Below are 16,889 nucleotides of genomic sequence, written 5' to 3'. Positions count from 1 at the left end.
GTCTCGGAACGTATGCCCCGTGAAAAGCGAGGGGACACTCTATTTCCTTAAGCAGTGTTTCAAAATATTGTGCGGCTTCCAATGCTTTACAAGTAGGATTGTCTTACTTTATCATGTTAAGTATTACAAAGAAGCCAAATTCCTACTAATTTTCTGAGTGCGAAAGCTACTTACTATCGTGTTCACAATTCAGAGCATACTGTAGTACTGATATTTCTTCTGCCCTAATATATGTTAATCCCGTATCCCACAAAAACTAATTTGCTATCTTTCTAAATACTAAATACTCAAAGCTCAAATATTCAAAAGGAGAAAATTCCCAAGCCATAATTCCATTAGAAATCATTTCATTTCTGGTGTAGTAATAAATTGCAGGCATTAGCAACTTAAATAAGTTTAGGCCCATCATGGATTAATTCAGTTATATAAAATTCTTATGGAATGATGCCTATGGATTAAAAGCAAGAAAACAATTATGCAATAACCTTGAAAAATGAACGGATTAGACACAAAAAGTCTTGTAAGCCCAAGGAAAAAATGAAGAGAACTTTGAAATACAGTTGTATTCGGGGGGTGGGCTGCTGGGGATTTGGGAGAAACTCTAGCTAAGATTCTGTACAGTTTGGAGAATCCCCAAATCCCACTCCTGGCTGATCCCGCCCCTGCCCCTGCCCCCGCCCAGGAATCCTCACGTGACCCATTTTGGTTACAGATAAGTGCAGGTCACATGCAGAGGCTCAGGGAGGGTAAAAAATGGGTCTACAGAAGTTCAGGAAGGACAGAAATTGGCCCATTTCTGGCTTCCAGAGGGCCTCCAGAGGTTTTCACCCTCCTGGAGGCTCAAGCTAGGGAACTTCTGCCCCTGCCGAGAGAAAGAATGTGCTTTATTCTCTCTGTATGGCTCAAGAATCAAAAAAACCCCACCCCCATCAATGGTGTTCTGCTTTAGCAATATTAAAATCTGGTCACCTTGGATAAGTTAGAAACCACCGCTGATCTATAGGCACTTCACTCATAGGTGGCAGATACAATCAGGTCCTCAATCCATTGAGTGAATGGGGACACTTTTCTAATGCTGCAATATCAGTACTTTTACCATCGTAGGACATGGAGAATCCATCTACATTGTCCAATTCTCCAAGTGCTAGGTATGTAGTTTAAAAAAATGTTAACCTCTAAGTTAAAAACTGAGTTCCCCCTAAAGTCATAAAAAGATATAAATCGGGTATGATACATTCCCCTTTCACCTCAGAATGAAGATATACAGGACTGGTTGGTCAAACAATGTATGACTAACATTTTGTAGGTGTTCTGTTGGGCTCTCTGGTAGAATCCTCCCAAAAATTCACAGGTACAAATTTCAGACTCACACACATTTGAAAATTCAAAACAATGTTCTTTATAATGAAAAGTCACTTAAACCAAGCCCTCTTTTGGTATAGCAAAGAGCACTTGTCTCCAAACAAACTGGTAATTTGTACAAGTCCCTTATCAGTTCTTAGATACTTATCTTGCAGCTGTGAGGTAATTCACAGTCCTTCTTCTTTCACAAAGTGACACACACTTTGCTCTGATTTAGTTTCAAAGCAAGGGAAAATCAGCACACAAAAAGTCAAAGTCAGTAAAGCAGCACAATGATCAGATAATCCTCCACAATGGCCAAACCCACAGGCTGCTATTTATAGCAGCCTCACTAATTACCACAGCCCCACCCAACCACAGATGGCTTCATTTTCTTTGATAATAATCTCTCAGTTGTTGCTGCCTATGCATCGCTCTCCGCATGCATGGCTGTATCATTAACTCTTGTTCCGAATCCAAGGAGGAGCTAGAGAATTGATCTCCTTCTGAGCTGTCTGCCACACTCTCCTCCTCCCTGTCACTCATGTCTTCTTGGTCAGAGGAGCCTTCATCAGCAGATTCCACCGGGGGCAAAACAGGCCTGCAGCATGTGGATGTCTCCCCCGCATCCACAGTCCTTGGGGCAGGAGCAGGGCCAGAGCTAACCACAACAGTAGGATGCGGTCTCATGACTGCAGCTTTGCCTTGTCCTTTGCATATTTTGTAGGATTACTCTCAAATAATGAGATGTTATTTCATTCATGAAATGGAGCATTCTGATATTATCAAAACCTACATTGTTATATATTAATTTTTATTTCTTTATCAAATTTCTCTGCTGTTGCTCCTGCTCTCTGGAACATCTTACCCCCAGATGTGAATTTGGCCAAGGGGTGAAATGTTCCTGGTTCAGGTGTGCCTGCTGGTGGTCGGAGAGCTGGTAATGATGGCAGTGTGAGGCTTCGCCCACCCACCTGGACACTGCCATTTGGGTTCTTTTACCCTCTGTGCATGCATATAATGCTTTGCACATGCGCAGAAAGTAAAAGAACACAAAAAGCTGTGTCCGGGCAGGTGGCAAGAGCCACAGTGGTGCAGTGGTTAGATTCACTATTTCTGCTGATCACCGGCTGCCAGCAGTTTGGCAAATCGAATCTCACCAGGCTCAAGGTTGACTCAGCCTTCCATCCTTCTAAGGTGGGTAAAATGAGGACGCAGACTGTTGGGGGCAATATGCTTATTCTGTAAACCGCTTAGAGGGGTCTGTAAAGCACTGTGAAGCGGTATGTAAGTCTAAGTGTTATTTCTGTTGCTCTCCAACCACTGCCAAGCACATCCAAACTGGGAGCATTTCACCCCTGGATTCCTATCCTTTTGTAAGGCCTAAAGACCCGACTCTGCCAATTGGTTTGGCACCCCGGTGGGAAAACAGCACAGTGGAGTTGGTTGATTGAGTAATAACATATCCCACTTCCCTACATTCTGTCCCTGTCCTCCTCACGTGTCTTTGTAATCTTTGGTTTTAATTTATTCAGGTTTTAATGTAGATATATTTTTATGCCTGTAAACAGCCCAGAGTGTTTTATGGTAAGATAAGAAAGAAAGAAAGAAAGAAAGAAAGAAAGAAAGAAAGAAAGAAAGAAAGAAGGAGGAGGGAGGGAGGGAGGGAGGGAGGGAGGGAAGGAAGGAAGGAAGGAAGGAAGGAAGGAAGGAAGGAAGGAAGGAAGATTGATTTGGTTGGTTGGTTGGTTGGTTGGTTGGTTGGTTGGTTGGTTGGTTGGTTGGTTGGTTGGTTGGTTGGTTGGTTGATTAAGGCAATTCCCATCTCAAACTCAGAGTCATTCTGATGGAAAGCAAAAAGCTGCAAGAAGCCCATGTATATGTAATGCCATGAGATCTTCCTGCTCCACAACATTTTTCAGATTCAGCCAGGCAAGGGCTCCAAGCTTTCCTTTAACATTTAGCCCTTCCCTTCCTGGTGGCCGCAGATTTCTTACTACCTAGTCAGTCCCCAGATAACTTTCTCAATCATCCTTCTGTATGACTTATACCAGAGGGCAAGTAATCAGTAGCTGGAGAAGGACATGAAGAAGCCAAACAAGTTTTTTCACTGTTTATTCTCTGGGTGTTGCTTTTTAAACATTGGTGTGCACGATTGTTAAGCTGCCATTTAGGCAAGGAGAAAGGTAATTTGCTCCCCTCCAAACTCTTTCCTGCAAGTAAGGATATTTTTGTACGGCCAATGTGATTCGCACTCTTTTTTATTGTCATTTTCAGGGTAGCCATTTGTAGCATTCCCCCTTTAGCTATTCACTTCTTTCTTTTCTTAAACAGAAGCCGAGCCATGCCTTATACCTACCAGGACCCCAGTGCACGGGCTCCTCCTTTGCCCCAAAATGCTTGTGCCACACACTCCAGCGGCCAAACATACGAGGAGCTGAAGCTTGAATGCCAGAAGAAGGGGACACTCTTTGAGGATTGTGATTTCCTAGCCAACGACTCTTCTCTGTTTTACAATGAGAAACCACAGATCCCCTTTGTGTGGAAAAGACCAGGGGTAAGTTTAAATCGAGAATACCTTTTCTATTAGCTGAAATGTTTATTTATTTATTTATTTTATTTGTTTGTTTGTTTTGTCTTATTGGTGATATACAAAGATATAATAATATTCATATACATGATACTAGTAAAAAAGAAACATTAGGACAGGGGACGGAAGGCACTCTGGTGCACTTATGCATGCCTTTACTGACCTCTTAGGAATTGGGAGAGGTCAACAGTGGATAGTCTAAGGGTAAAGTTTTGGGGTTAGGTGATGATACTAAAGAGTCTGGTAGTGAGTTCCATGTATCAACTACTCGGTTACTAAAGTCGTATTTCCTGCAGTTAAGTTTAGAGCAGTTTACTTTAAGTTTATATCTGTTGTGTGCTTGAGTGTTGTTGTGGTTGAAGCTGAAGTAGTCGTTGACAGGAAGGATGTGGTAGCAGATGATTTTATGGGCTATGCTTAGGTCGTGTTTAAGGTGAACTAGTTCTAAGCTTTCGAAAACTAGGATTGTAAGTAGTTGCATAAGGTATTCTGTTGCAAGTAGAAGAGTGGAGGACTCTTCTAGTAAAGTATCTCTGGACATTTTCTAGAGTGTTTATGTTCAAAATGTGGTGTGGGTTCCAGACAGATGAGCTGTATTCAAGGATTGGTCTGCTGAAAGTTTTGTATGCTCTGCTTAGTAGTGTGAGATTACCAGAGCAGAAGCTACGTAGGATCAGGTTAACAACTCTTGAAGCATTTTTGGCGATGTTGTTACAGTGGGCCTTGGCACTTATGTCATTTGATATGAGTATTCCAAGGTCTTTTACAGAGTGAGGGTTGTCTTGGTCTGTACAAAATCAAACCAAAGGTCTCTCCCTCAGGATGATTGTTAAAACATGTAGTGGATCATTAGTTTCACAAGAAGTGGCTGATGTTTCTTTTTTTTCCCCCCATGTAATTTTATTAAAACATTTAAAGGGAAAATAAAAAACAAAAAAAACTTACAAAAAGCTTAATCATCAGGTGAGAGAAGACAGAATAAAGAAAGTGCAATAAAATTGTTTGTGTGTGTGTGCGTGTGTGTGTTTGTACACGCACACTGCTCAAAAAATAAAGGGAACACTTAAACAACACATAACTCCAAGTAAATCAAACTTCTGTGAAATCAAACTGTCCACTTAAGAAGCAACACTGATTGACAATCAATTTCACATGCTGTTGTGCACATTCAACCTTAGACAGAAGGAAGTGTTCAATGAGAATGTTTCATTCATTCAGATCTAGGAGGTGTTACTTGTGTGTTCCCTTTATTTTTTTGAACAGTATATATATATATATATATGAAGAAACAAAGATATGCTGGAAAAGGGAGAAGAAGAGAATGACTTCCAATTTCTTGAACAACAGATAAGGATAAAACTTGAATTTGATTCTTGTTTTATAATTACAATCTAACATCCATTTTTAAAATAATCTATAAATATTACTAATCATAGTAATTCATATGTTATAGTTTAATGTTTTTTCAATTTCCCGCACAAAAAAGGACATTTATTTATTATTTATTTATTTTTGTTTGTTTGTTTGTTTATTGGATTTATAGGCCGCCCCTCTCCGAGGACTCGGGGCAGCTTACAACATATTAAAAAACCAACTTCCAATTGTTATTACATTTGGTCAATATCTTTTCTCCAATCAGAGATATCAGTTTCACCAGCTACATCAAGACGATAATGTTTCTTGAACATTAGCCTTGAGATTTGCTTTTCTATAGGATTCCTTGATTCCCCCTTTCCCTCTAACCCTCTATTCTGGCTAAATGTATGGTCTGTGTCTTTTGAAGAGGTCCTACTATTTTGTCTTAGGATCAGATTGACCCACATATGATAAAGTGCAAAATATGAGCTTTCCTGGCAGTGGTTATGAATTTTGGATGAAAATGGCATTGACTGTATCTGCAAATGCTCAAGAAAGTATCAAGAGGTAGAAAAAAAAACCCGTATGCATGAATAAAAGCCAGCCTAATGCATTTGTCACATTTCATTTATTTCTGCTCCATAATTCATTGTCTCTCATTGTCTTTTTTGGCTATTGATTGATTTTCACTTAGCTGGGATGCAAACACACCCAAAAAGAAAGGATGGAATGGAATGGAATGTGGATGCTGTCAAAGTCCATAGTGAAAACAATGTCCTCAAAAGGGGCTAAGTGCAACCCAGCCATGTGGGGTCACTCACGAACGCGAATCCTAGAAAGAAAAACTGGACACATTCTCTCTCTGGGTGAAGTGACATGGTGTAGAGCCATGTACTCCTTTTTATTTGGGAACATAAGGAAATGGGGATAATTACATATACATGTCAAATGATACATCCAATAACATTACTTCAAACGTATCTTTTGAGTTCTTCCTTTTCCCATAGATATCAAGAAACAATTCCCTAGAAAACTCTTCCTTAGAGCAGATGTTCCTCACACCTAATTTCTCTGAAGTCTTCTGCCTTATCTTACTAATCTTCCTTAATCACCCTGTCCTCCTGTTGTATGCCTCAGGCAATGTAAATCCCCCCTTTGATCCTGTCTAATGTTGCATCCTGTCCAGAGTGGTGAAAACTTTGTTTATTGTGAGATGTTTATTTGAGCCCTTTTGTTTCCCTGTTGTAATTGCCAGGAATGCAGATTGGGCGAGTTTAGTGCCCTCCTGTCCTGGGTTATAGAATCAGGGTAAGCAGAGTATTTTTATGCTAGAGGTCCAGATTTATAAATCCTATTCTAACATTTATGCTATACTGCAACAATGGAATAGAATAGAATAGAATAGAATAGAATAGACTTATTTGTCTCTGGTGTAAAAGCTCTCAGTGTTCATTCAAAGCATCAGAGTGAATAAGAACTATGATACCAAGAAGAGGAAGTAGTAAAGAGGATAGAAATAACAATAAAAATAACAACAATAATAATACAACATCTCCCCCAGGAGAGGGGTGGCATAGATGTCCAATAAATAAATGAGTGAGTGAGTGAGTGAGTGAGTGAGTGAGTGAGTGAGTGAGTGAGTGAGTGAGTGAATATGTTTAAACATAAGACAATGCTGTGAGGATTAGATGTTCAGCAGACTAATGGCATGAAGAAAAAAATAACTGTCCCTCTGTCTCGTCATGTTGGCATTCAATGACCTATAGTGGTGTCCCAAGGGAAGGAATTGAAACAACTTATGTCCAGGATGTGAGGGGAGTCTGTAGATATTTTTTCAGCCCACCTTCTGACCTTGCAATGTAGAGGACTTCTTTGGGCTGGTGGCAATTGTTTTTTTCTGTAATTCTAACTATCCAATGCAAGGATAATGGATGAACCATGAGCCAGAGGTGGGTTCCTACTGTACAGAATGTTGCGCCACTCTGGTAGTGGCCTGCCAATTGTGCAATTTTGGTGCAATGCTTCTGATCTCTCTTTGCGCACTGTTGTCTTTTTTCCCTAATTTTTGGCTACTTTCACCACTCTGAGCATGCTCAGAAGGAAAATCTTTCCTCTGCGCATGCACAGAAGCAAAATTGCACTGGGATGCACGCGCATAAAATGTTGAAATGTGCGTGCAGCACACCGGTAGGAAAAGGTAAGAGGAACCCTCCTCTGCAATGAGCAGATCTCTTCTCAAGTAGTAATGCCCAACTGACATTTCAAATAACTGCGGGCTTGCTTAGTGAACATAAGTACTTTTACACTAGAATCTAGTTTTTTGGGGTGCATATTTGGTTCCAGTTAGCCTACCAGCCAATTGTTTCAAGTATCATGCTTTTTGTGGAAGATTTTTCTCCTAAGGTCTGTGAAGAACTTCAAAATGGAAATCCCTCTGAGTCCTAATGCTCACAACCTGGATCTTGGATCAATCCCGGGGGTGGGCTACTGTTTGGATGGGGGGGGACGTAGTGGGGTAGCAAAAATCAGAGCACCCAATTTGCACTGAAAGTTGAAAGAAAATGCAGGGCATTCTGCATAAGTCACGTCCACAGTGTGGTAGTAAATATTTTGGTAGCCCTTCACTGATCAATCCCCAAATTTCTTTATATTCATTCATTCAATTTCTATAGCCGCCCTGTTCAAACAAGTAACTTTGGGTGGCTTACAATTACAAAATTATAAAACAATTAAAACAGTAAAAATATCCAGAAAATAAACACAAACAGAAGCCAAGATAATTAATCAACTAAAAGTAAAAATAAGCCTTTATATGTTCTGAATCCCAGGCCTGGATTCAGAGATGGGCTCCTACGGGTACGATCAGGTATGCAGAACTGGTAGAAAAATATTTTTTTTCTATTTTTCCCTTCTGGGCTCTGCGTATGTTTTTCCTATCACAGTAAATGAGGTTGAATTTGTGTAATTTTAGAAAAGCTGTGTGTGCGTTTATGTGTGTACATACACATTAAGTTTATATAGTAGACAATGTATATTTTTGTATGCCTGTGTGTAATATGCATATATACATATTACTAAATAGTATATTTTGGATGTTCAGTAATAGTAAATAGATAGGGAAATTGTATCTCTTTGCGGGGAGGAAAGGCCAAGCACCTTAACCCTAACCCAAACCCTTGACATTAGTGACATCAAGTTGGCCACCTTTAAGCCAGTCACATGACCTTTAAGCCACTCCTGCCTGGTCACATGGTCAGCAAGCCACACCCACAAAATAAGCCATGCCCACAGTGTGGTAGTATAAAAAATTGCAGCCCTTCACTGCATGGATTCATATGTGAGAAGCAGGGTTGGTATCTAGTTCATTCCAACTGATGTGTGCAATTGTGTGATGCCAAATCTGCCAAATGCCTATTTTTCCCTTTCTCTTGGTTCCTTGTAAACTGTACCTTGTAAACTTTTTGTAAAACCAAGTTTTTAAAGCCTTGAGAAAGGGCAACATGGTTGGAGCCACTCTAATCTCGGGGGGGGGGGGGATATTCTGTAAGGCAGGGGCTACGGAAGAAAAGGCCTGTCTTCTAGTTCCTTCCAATTGACACTCTTTGGCTGGCAGGATCTGCAGTATGCCCAATTTGCTGGATTGAATTAGATGGGTAGAGACTCTTGTAAAAAAATGGTTCCTCAGGCAACTTTATCCTAAGCCAGTAATGATGAACCTTTTTTTCCTTGGGTGCCAAAAGAGTGTGTTCACATGCTATCGCATAAGCGCGAGTGTTCACACCCCGGAGTGGGCTACTGCCCAGATGGGGGAGAACACAGTGGGATAGCGAAAATGGAGCTCCACCCCAGAACATCTTATTTATTTATTTATTTATTTATTTATTTGCTTGTTTGTTTGCTTGCCTGCCTTCCTGCCTGCCTGCCTGCCTGCCTATCCATCCATCCATCCATCCATCCATCCATCCATCCATCCATCCATCCATCCATCTATCTATCTATCTATCTATCTATCTATCTATCTATCTATCTATCTATCTATCTATCTATCATCTATCTATCATCTATCTATCATCTATCTATCTATCTATCTATCTATCATCTATCTATCTATCTATCTATCTATCTATCTATCTATCTATCTATCTATTTGTATGCCGCCCTCTCCGTAGACTCAGGGTGGCTAACAACAATAATTAAACAGCATATGACAAATCTAATATTAAAATCACTAAGAAACCCTTATTAAAAACCAAACATACACACAAATATACCATGCATAACTTGTATAGGCCTGGGGGGAAAGGAATATCTCAATTCCCCCATGCCTGACGACAGAGGTGGGTTTTAAGGAGCTTACGAAAGGCGAGGAGGGTGGGGGCAATTCTGATCTCCGGGGGGAGCTGGTTCCAGAGGGTCAGGGCTGCCACAGAGAAGGCTCTTCCCCTGGGGCCCACCAAACGACATTGTTTAGTCAATGGGACCCGGAGAAGGCCAACTCTGTGGGACCTAACTGGTCGCTGGGATTTGTGCGGCAGAAGGCGGCCTGGAGATATTCTGGTCTAATTTGCCCTGAAAGATGTTGAAAGAAAATGCATAAGTGTGGTTGTAAAAATTTTGGTAACCCTTCACTGCCCACACCCATAATTCAATGCCTGGGGAGGACAAAAACAGCTTCTCTTGCCCCCCGGGAGGCCATCTGGAGGCCTCTTTCTCAACTTCTGGTGGGCCCAGTAGGCTTGTGTTTTGCCCTCCCGGTTGTATCCTGTAATGGCTACCTTGTATCTCTGTAAATAGTTTGTTCCTTGTTAAAGCGCTGTCTGAGCTAGAATCAGGAAGTCGCTCCTGATTGGCTCAGACGCGGCTGCTCTTGCTTTGGTGGGAACCGCAAATGTATAAAAGGAGCGGTTTCTCCCAGGCAAAGCAGACGGTACTAGCTGAAAGTCACTTACCTTTTCTGAGCTGAATAAAGGTACCGTTTTCACCTAACCCTGCCTCTGGGTTTATTTCACTGGCGACGACGGACGGAAGAAACCTCACGTCCAACATGAACAACCTCCAAATCGGCCGGGCTCCTGAGTTCTTCGATCCCGAGAAGACTTCCTGGGACGACTACTTAGCCAACTTCGAGATCTTCCTCGAGGCAGCAGGAATATGGGACGCCGACGCCGATCGGAGACGGGCCATCTTCCTAAACTACTGCGGTCCAGAAATCCGCGCCCTCGCCCAGACTCTCACCAACCCACTGCCAGCAAGATCCGTCGCTTGGGACGTCCTGCAAGCCAAGCTCGCAAGCCATTTCAAGCCAACAAAACCAGCCATGGTTTTCCGGCACCAGTTCTCCAGAATGGCTCAGCGCGAAGCGGAATCAATCAACCAATTTGCAACGCGACTTCGAACGGTGCTTGCGAAATGCAAGTTTGACAACCCAGAAGCTCACCTCACCGATGCCTTAGTCTTTGGCATGAGAAACGCCTCGGTCAGGAACAAACTCCTCACCGAAGACGAACCGACTCTACAAACAGTGATTAAGCTAGCACAAACCGCAGAGGTCGCCGACGCCGCTGCTAAAGAGCTGATGGATCACGAAAGGAAAGAAGTCATTGCCAAGATAGACTCCACGTTTTCTCGCGCCGAGGACCAGACGACCTCAGCCCACCAGCTCGCAACGAGGACAGCTGTTTCCTGCTGCAAGACCAGCCGAGACATCACAGATTTCCTCACCCCGCCGCCCCCTGCACCGGCTGCTGAGGAAACCATCAGCACCAACGATGCCCCTTCCGGGACGCCATATGCCGCCGCTGCAACCGACGCGGCCACATCGCCGAAGCCTGCAGAGCATCTACACCGGAGGAAACCTTCTCCACTCCGCGCCATCAACGACCCCAGAATCAAACACCTCAACCGCGAGAAAACCGACCTTTCCGTTTTTCGGGCCGAAAGAACTACTCAGCCGCTAACCGCGACTACTCAAGAGGTAACTCTCAATTTTCCGTGAATAACACGGCAACAAAAAATGGGGGCAAAATTGTTATTTCATTACTTCTAAACAACAAGCCATGTTCCATGGAGCTTGACACGGGGTCTAAATACACCATTATGCCGTGGGAAAAGCTTAAATTGTACATGCCTCACCTATCTAAATCTGAGCTATTGCAAACCTCATTGGTAATTAGAGATTTTCAAGGGGGGATAATCTCTGTTCTGGGCAAAGTGAATGTACCTATCGTGTTTAAGAATGTTAAATGTACCCTGCCTATGATTGTTGTTACAGGGGCTAAGCACTCTCTCCTGGGGTTGGCTTGGATGGAACCTTTGGGAATTGAAATTTCTGGTATTTGTACTGTTAACTGTGATAGCATGCCTAACTTTTTACAAGAGTTCCCTGAAGTGTTTAGCCCCACCCTGGGATCGTATAAAGGCCCCCCTATCTCGTTTTCTATTGACCCCAAGGTCCCGCCTGTCCAGCTCAAACCTCGCAGGGTACCCCTTCCGCTCCTTCCCAAACTTGACCTGCAGCTGGATAAGCTCATAAGCCAAGGCATTTTAGTTCCTGTGGAGCAGGGACCATGGGAAACACCCATAGTCACACCTCTAAAACCGGATGGCTCCTTAAGAGTTTGCGCTGACTATAAATCCACGCTAAATAAGGCCCTCCAACACCACCCTTACCCCATTCCGGTGGTACAACAACTCCTGCACTCCCTGGGGGAAGGAAAGAGGTTTGCAAAGATTGATCTCGCGCAAGCTTATCAGCAGTTGCCTGTCGATGAACCGACAGCAAACGCGCAAACAATTGTGACCCACAGGGGTGCCTTTAAATGTACCAGATTACAGTTTGGAGTAAGCATAGCCCCAGGGATATTCCAAAGCATAATGGAACGTTTGTTATCTGGGATAAATGGGGCCATTCCCTATTTTGATGACATCTTAATTGCAGGGGAAAACCAAGAACAGCTCAACAAAAGGATAAGGGAAGTACTTCAGAGACTTCAAGACAAAGGGTTGAGAATTAAGCCTGATAAATGCGTCTGGGGAACCAACAGTGCAGAATTCCTAGGTTATAAAATCGATAAGGAAGGTATCCACCCCACAACTGAGAAACTGAGAGCCATTAGAGAAGCCCCAGAGCCACAAAATAAGACTGAATTGCAAGCTTTTTTAGGCCTTCTTAATTTTTACTCCGTTTTTTTAAAACAGAAGGCAACAGCAGCAGAGCCTCTACACCGCTTGCTCCAGAAAGAAACCCCTTGGACATGGGGGAGAACTGAACACGAAGCCTTTGTACAAATAAAACAATTATTAACTTCTAAAAGTGTGGTAGTCCAGTATAGTACTTCGCTACCTATCAGGCTTACGTGCGATGCCTCCCCGTACGGCGTGGGAGGAGTCTTGGCTCACGTTTTGCCTAACAAAACAGAGGCCCCAATTGCTTTCTTTTCCAGAACGATGACCAATACTGAAAGAAATTATAGCCAACTAGATAAGGAGGCTCTAGCTTTAGTGGCAGGGGTGAAGAAGTTTCATAATTACCTTTTTGGAAGAAGTTTTGAATTGGTTACCGACCACAAGCCCTTATTGGGTCTCTTAGCCCCCAACAAGCCTACTCCTCCATTTATGTCCCCAAGGTTAATCAAATGGGCCCTTTTCCTCTCAGGATACCAGTACGAGCTCATCCATAAAGGGGGTAAAACCATCAACCACGCAGATGGCCTCAGTAGGTGCCCCATGGCAGAGTTAGTGGAGGACCCTGCCCCATCTGCTGATGTCTTAATGATAGAGCTCGAAGACAACCCACTAATCACTGCAAGGGAGGTGGCTGCACACACGCAGCAAGATCAAATTCTAAAACAGGTGGTAAATTGTGTACTTAAGGGATGGCAAAATGACTCTGTGAAACCTGAATTGTGTGACTTCAAAACCAAAAGACTTGAATTGTCATATGTAAAAGGTTGTCTGTTGTGGGGGGATAGAGTGATCATTCCTAAAAGCCTAAGGGTAAAAGTACTCGAAATGTTACATGTGGGCCATCCTGGGATTGTCAGGATGAAGGGCCTAGCCAGAGGACACTTATGGTGGCCAGGTTTGGATGCTGATATTGAAAACTGGGTAGCCAAATGTGACCCATGCCAAGAATCACGGCCTAACCCCCCCAAAACAACTCCAGCAGAGTGGGAGCAACCTGCCGGGCCATGGTCCAGGGTCCATATTGATTTTGCAGGGCCAGTGGGGTCACAATACTTCCTAATAGTAGTGGATGCATTTTCCAAATGGGTGGAAATCATAGCAATGAACAACATAACCACAAGTGCCACCATCAAGGTGCTGCGCAGGCTGTTTGCTACCCATGGTTGCCCTGATATCTTAGTGTCTGACAATGGGCCACAATTAACGGCCAGGCAGTTTGAATTGTTCTTAGATAGTCTTGGGGTCAGACACGCACTCATCTCGCCTTACTCGCCCTGGGCTAATGGTTTGGCAGAACGTTACGTTCGCGTGGCAAAGGAAGCATTGCGCAGACCAGGCCCTGGAGATGTACAACAAAATTTGGACCAGTTTTTGCTAACCCAGCACATTACCCCAAACTCTCACATGCATATAAGCCCTGCTGAGTTACTAATGGGGAGAAAACTAAGGTCCCCACTAGATAGGTTACACCCAAGGTTTTGTACAAATAATCAAATGTATGTAAACCCTGAAAGACAAATGTATTTGGGTCAAAATGTGTTTGTAAAAAATTTTGATGGAGGTGTAAACTGGATGAAGGGAATTATTGTTAAACAAACTGCTCCTAAAACATATATATGGTAAAACTGGAGGATGGTCGAATGTGGAAGCGGCACATTGACCACATAAGAAAACGCATGGAAAACTCCCTGGAGCAAACCGCTGACACAGACTCTCCCAATTCAACAGACTTTAACACGCAACCCGAAATTATAGACATTCAAATGGACTTATTGGGTCAGAGGGAGTCCTCCAGCGACGCCGAACCATCTTCCTCCTCCGAAGTCAGCGTTGTGCCTGCCAGGCCAATTCAGCAGGCTGGAGCCCAAAACAGGCCCCAGCCGCGCCGGGGGAGCAACAGCGAGCCGACCTCCACCATCAGCAGCGAGGACGCAACTGAACTGCGCAGGTCGGAGCGAGCCTCGTGGAGACCAGGCAGATTGGATGATTTCGTCACATGGCTTTCGTGATGGATGTATCCAAACTAAGGAGGGAGGGGTGTTGTATCCTGTAATGGCTACCTCGTATCTCTGTAAATAGTTTGTTCCTTGTTAAAGCGCTGTCTGAGCTAGAATCAGGAAGTCGCTCCTGATTGGCTCAGACGCGGCTGCTCTTGCTTTGGTGGGAACCGCAAATGTATAAAAGGAGCGGTTTCTCCCAGGCAAAGCAGACGGTACTAGCTGAAAGTCACTTACCTTTTCTGAGCTGAATAAAGGTACCGTTTTCACCTAACCCTGCCTCTGGGTTTATTTCACTCCCGAGGCTCCAAAGGCTTCCCTGGAGCTAGGGGAGGGTAAAAACGGCCTCCTTCACCCCCTCCCCACCACCGAGGCTCTCTGGAAGCTAAAAATGCCCTCCAAAACCCTCTGTGTGAGTAAAAAAATCAACTGGCCAGCATACACATGCATATTAGAGCTGAGCTACGGCAACAGCTTGCGTGCTAGCAGATATGGCTCCGCGTGCCACCTGTGGCACCCGTGCCATAGGTTCACCAACACTGTAAGCCATATAGAGCTTTAAAAGTGACAACCACTACCTTGAAATGTAAATTATATTACAGGAATATTGTGAGGATATAATGGCAACAGGCTCATTCACTCCAAATTCCTTATTCTGATAAATAAAATAAATATTTCTCCAAGGGACCATTGCAAGTTGTATAGAATACATGTGAAAAGGTATTTCATTTTTTCCTTCACGTCAGATACAATTTGAATTCAGCACACATGATTTATAATAAAGGAACATCTTGCCTAAATTGTAACTTTTGAAAAATGCACCTTACAAACCTAATTAACATACCAAAGTGATTTCTTACTCTACACATTCTATGAGTAAATCTAGGCTGTGTTCAATAAATCAATTGCTTTTGATTTATGGCTTGTAATTCTTCCAGGTACAAAAATTAAAAAACTTTGAATCATACTTTTAACAACCGTAACCAAAAAACCCCCCTCCAGGAACATTGCATTTTATTTGAGTGTACTGTATTGTTTAAACTCTATTTATAGAATATTTTACTTCCTTATGAATCACTTTGCAGAAGCTGCAAAGCTTTGTAGAAGGTTTGCAAAAAAATATATATCTTGGATTTCTATCATAACATTTTAGCTTGCTTGCTTGCCTGCTTGCCTGCTCACTTGCTCACTTGATTACATACTTACTTACTTACTTACTTACTTACTTACTTACTTACTTACTTACTTACTTACTTACTTACTTACTCACTCATTTACTTACTTACTGGACTGATATAGCTGCCTGACTCATATAGTGACGCTAGGGGCTAATGATCCATAAAAGTGTCAACGAAATAGCCTTCCTGCACCCTACCTCAATGCTTGGGGGGAAAGCCAGGTATTTTGGCCTTCTGGAAGGTTAAAAGGGTAGGAATCTATCAGATCTCAGGTTCCAAAGGGCTGGGCCAACCACTGAGAATTTATGTTTCAAAGGTTCCTTCAGGTGGCAACATGGGAGGGGACCTTGGGTGCGCCCACCCTATCCTAGTAGGATAGGAAGATAACCTCAAAGAGAGACAATCTACAAGTAACCTGGCCCTCTGCCATGTAGGACTTTAAAGGTGATAACCATGACTTAAAATTGTGCACCAGAAAAGCAACTGGTTCGTTCGTGCCTGTCAGTCATCGGAGAGCCAGTCGCAAAGGGACTTGTATGCCACGCCTCTCCATGAACCCGGGGTGGCTCACAACACATCAATATATATTGAGTTTCTGATTACTTCCAGATCCAGCTATGACCTTACAGTATCTAAGAATGGGTGTAGTGCTCTTTTAGGTCTATTTATTTTACATCAGGTGTAAATCAGCTGCTTGATATGACTCAGAGCAGTCCACAAAAATAAAATTCCTTTGTTAATTCTCATCTAGTTTTTTTAAACCTGGCCTCTTCAAGGAGGAGTAGAGTTGGCAAAAGAAAGCATATTCTTATCTCATCACTTACTGAATATGTGAATTTAAACTGTATTTATTTTATTTATTTACCAAGCATTAGAGCCTATCCAACTTCAGACTAAATCCAGGTATTTGGTAGGAGTACCGTGTTTCTCCAAAAATACAACATGTCCAGCAGGGCTTTTCAGGGCATGTGCTGAAATAAGCCCCCCTCCCTCAAAATTAAGTCCCCCCCAAGTTCCCCTCCGGGAACTCCCCTGTCTCATGGACCTGAGACCTCTGTCTCCTATTCTTTAACATTGCAAATATTTTCCAAAAAAACTCATATTGTTTTGTTTTTGGTTTTTGCTTTACATTAATGTGCTGGTATATTTATTATTAATGTTGTCTCCTACTTTTCATGTTTTATGTAAACCACTCTGGTAGTTGTCCATCAAGTATGGTTCTTGTCTAATAAACACACCTAG

General features: G+C 42.8%; 1 protein-coding gene across 3 annotated transcripts in view; it reads left to right on the top strand.

Moving 5' to 3' along the window:
- The first annotated feature begins 3,489 nt into the window (after positions 1-3,489).
- The window catches only part of CAPN9 (calpain 9), a 52,548-nt gene continuing 39,148 nt past the window's right edge, over positions 3,490-16,889 (top strand). Inside the window, exons 1-2 of one of the 3 annotated variants that reach the window (XM_070733933.1) lie at positions 3,490-3,560; positions 3,676-3,898. In XM_070733933.1, coding sequence (XP_070590034.1) covers positions 3,686-3,898 — 213 coding nt within the window. In that variant the 5' untranslated portion in view covers positions 3,490-3,560; positions 3,676-3,685. Of the gene's footprint in view, positions 3,561-3,675; positions 3,899-16,889 lie in introns of those variants that run through there. The other 2 variants (XM_070733934.1, XM_070733936.1) reach the window with 2 other exon arrangements.

The sequence above is a fragment of the Erythrolamprus reginae genome, chromosome 1 (genome assembly GCF_031021105.1).
Source record: "Erythrolamprus reginae isolate rEryReg1 chromosome 1, rEryReg1.hap1, whole genome shotgun sequence".
NCBI classification, from domain to species: domain Eukaryota; kingdom Metazoa; phylum Chordata; class Lepidosauria; order Squamata; family Dipsadidae; genus Erythrolamprus; species Erythrolamprus reginae.
The sequence above is the reverse complement of the archived record's forward strand: the minus strand, read 5'-3'. Positions and strand labels throughout refer to the sequence as shown.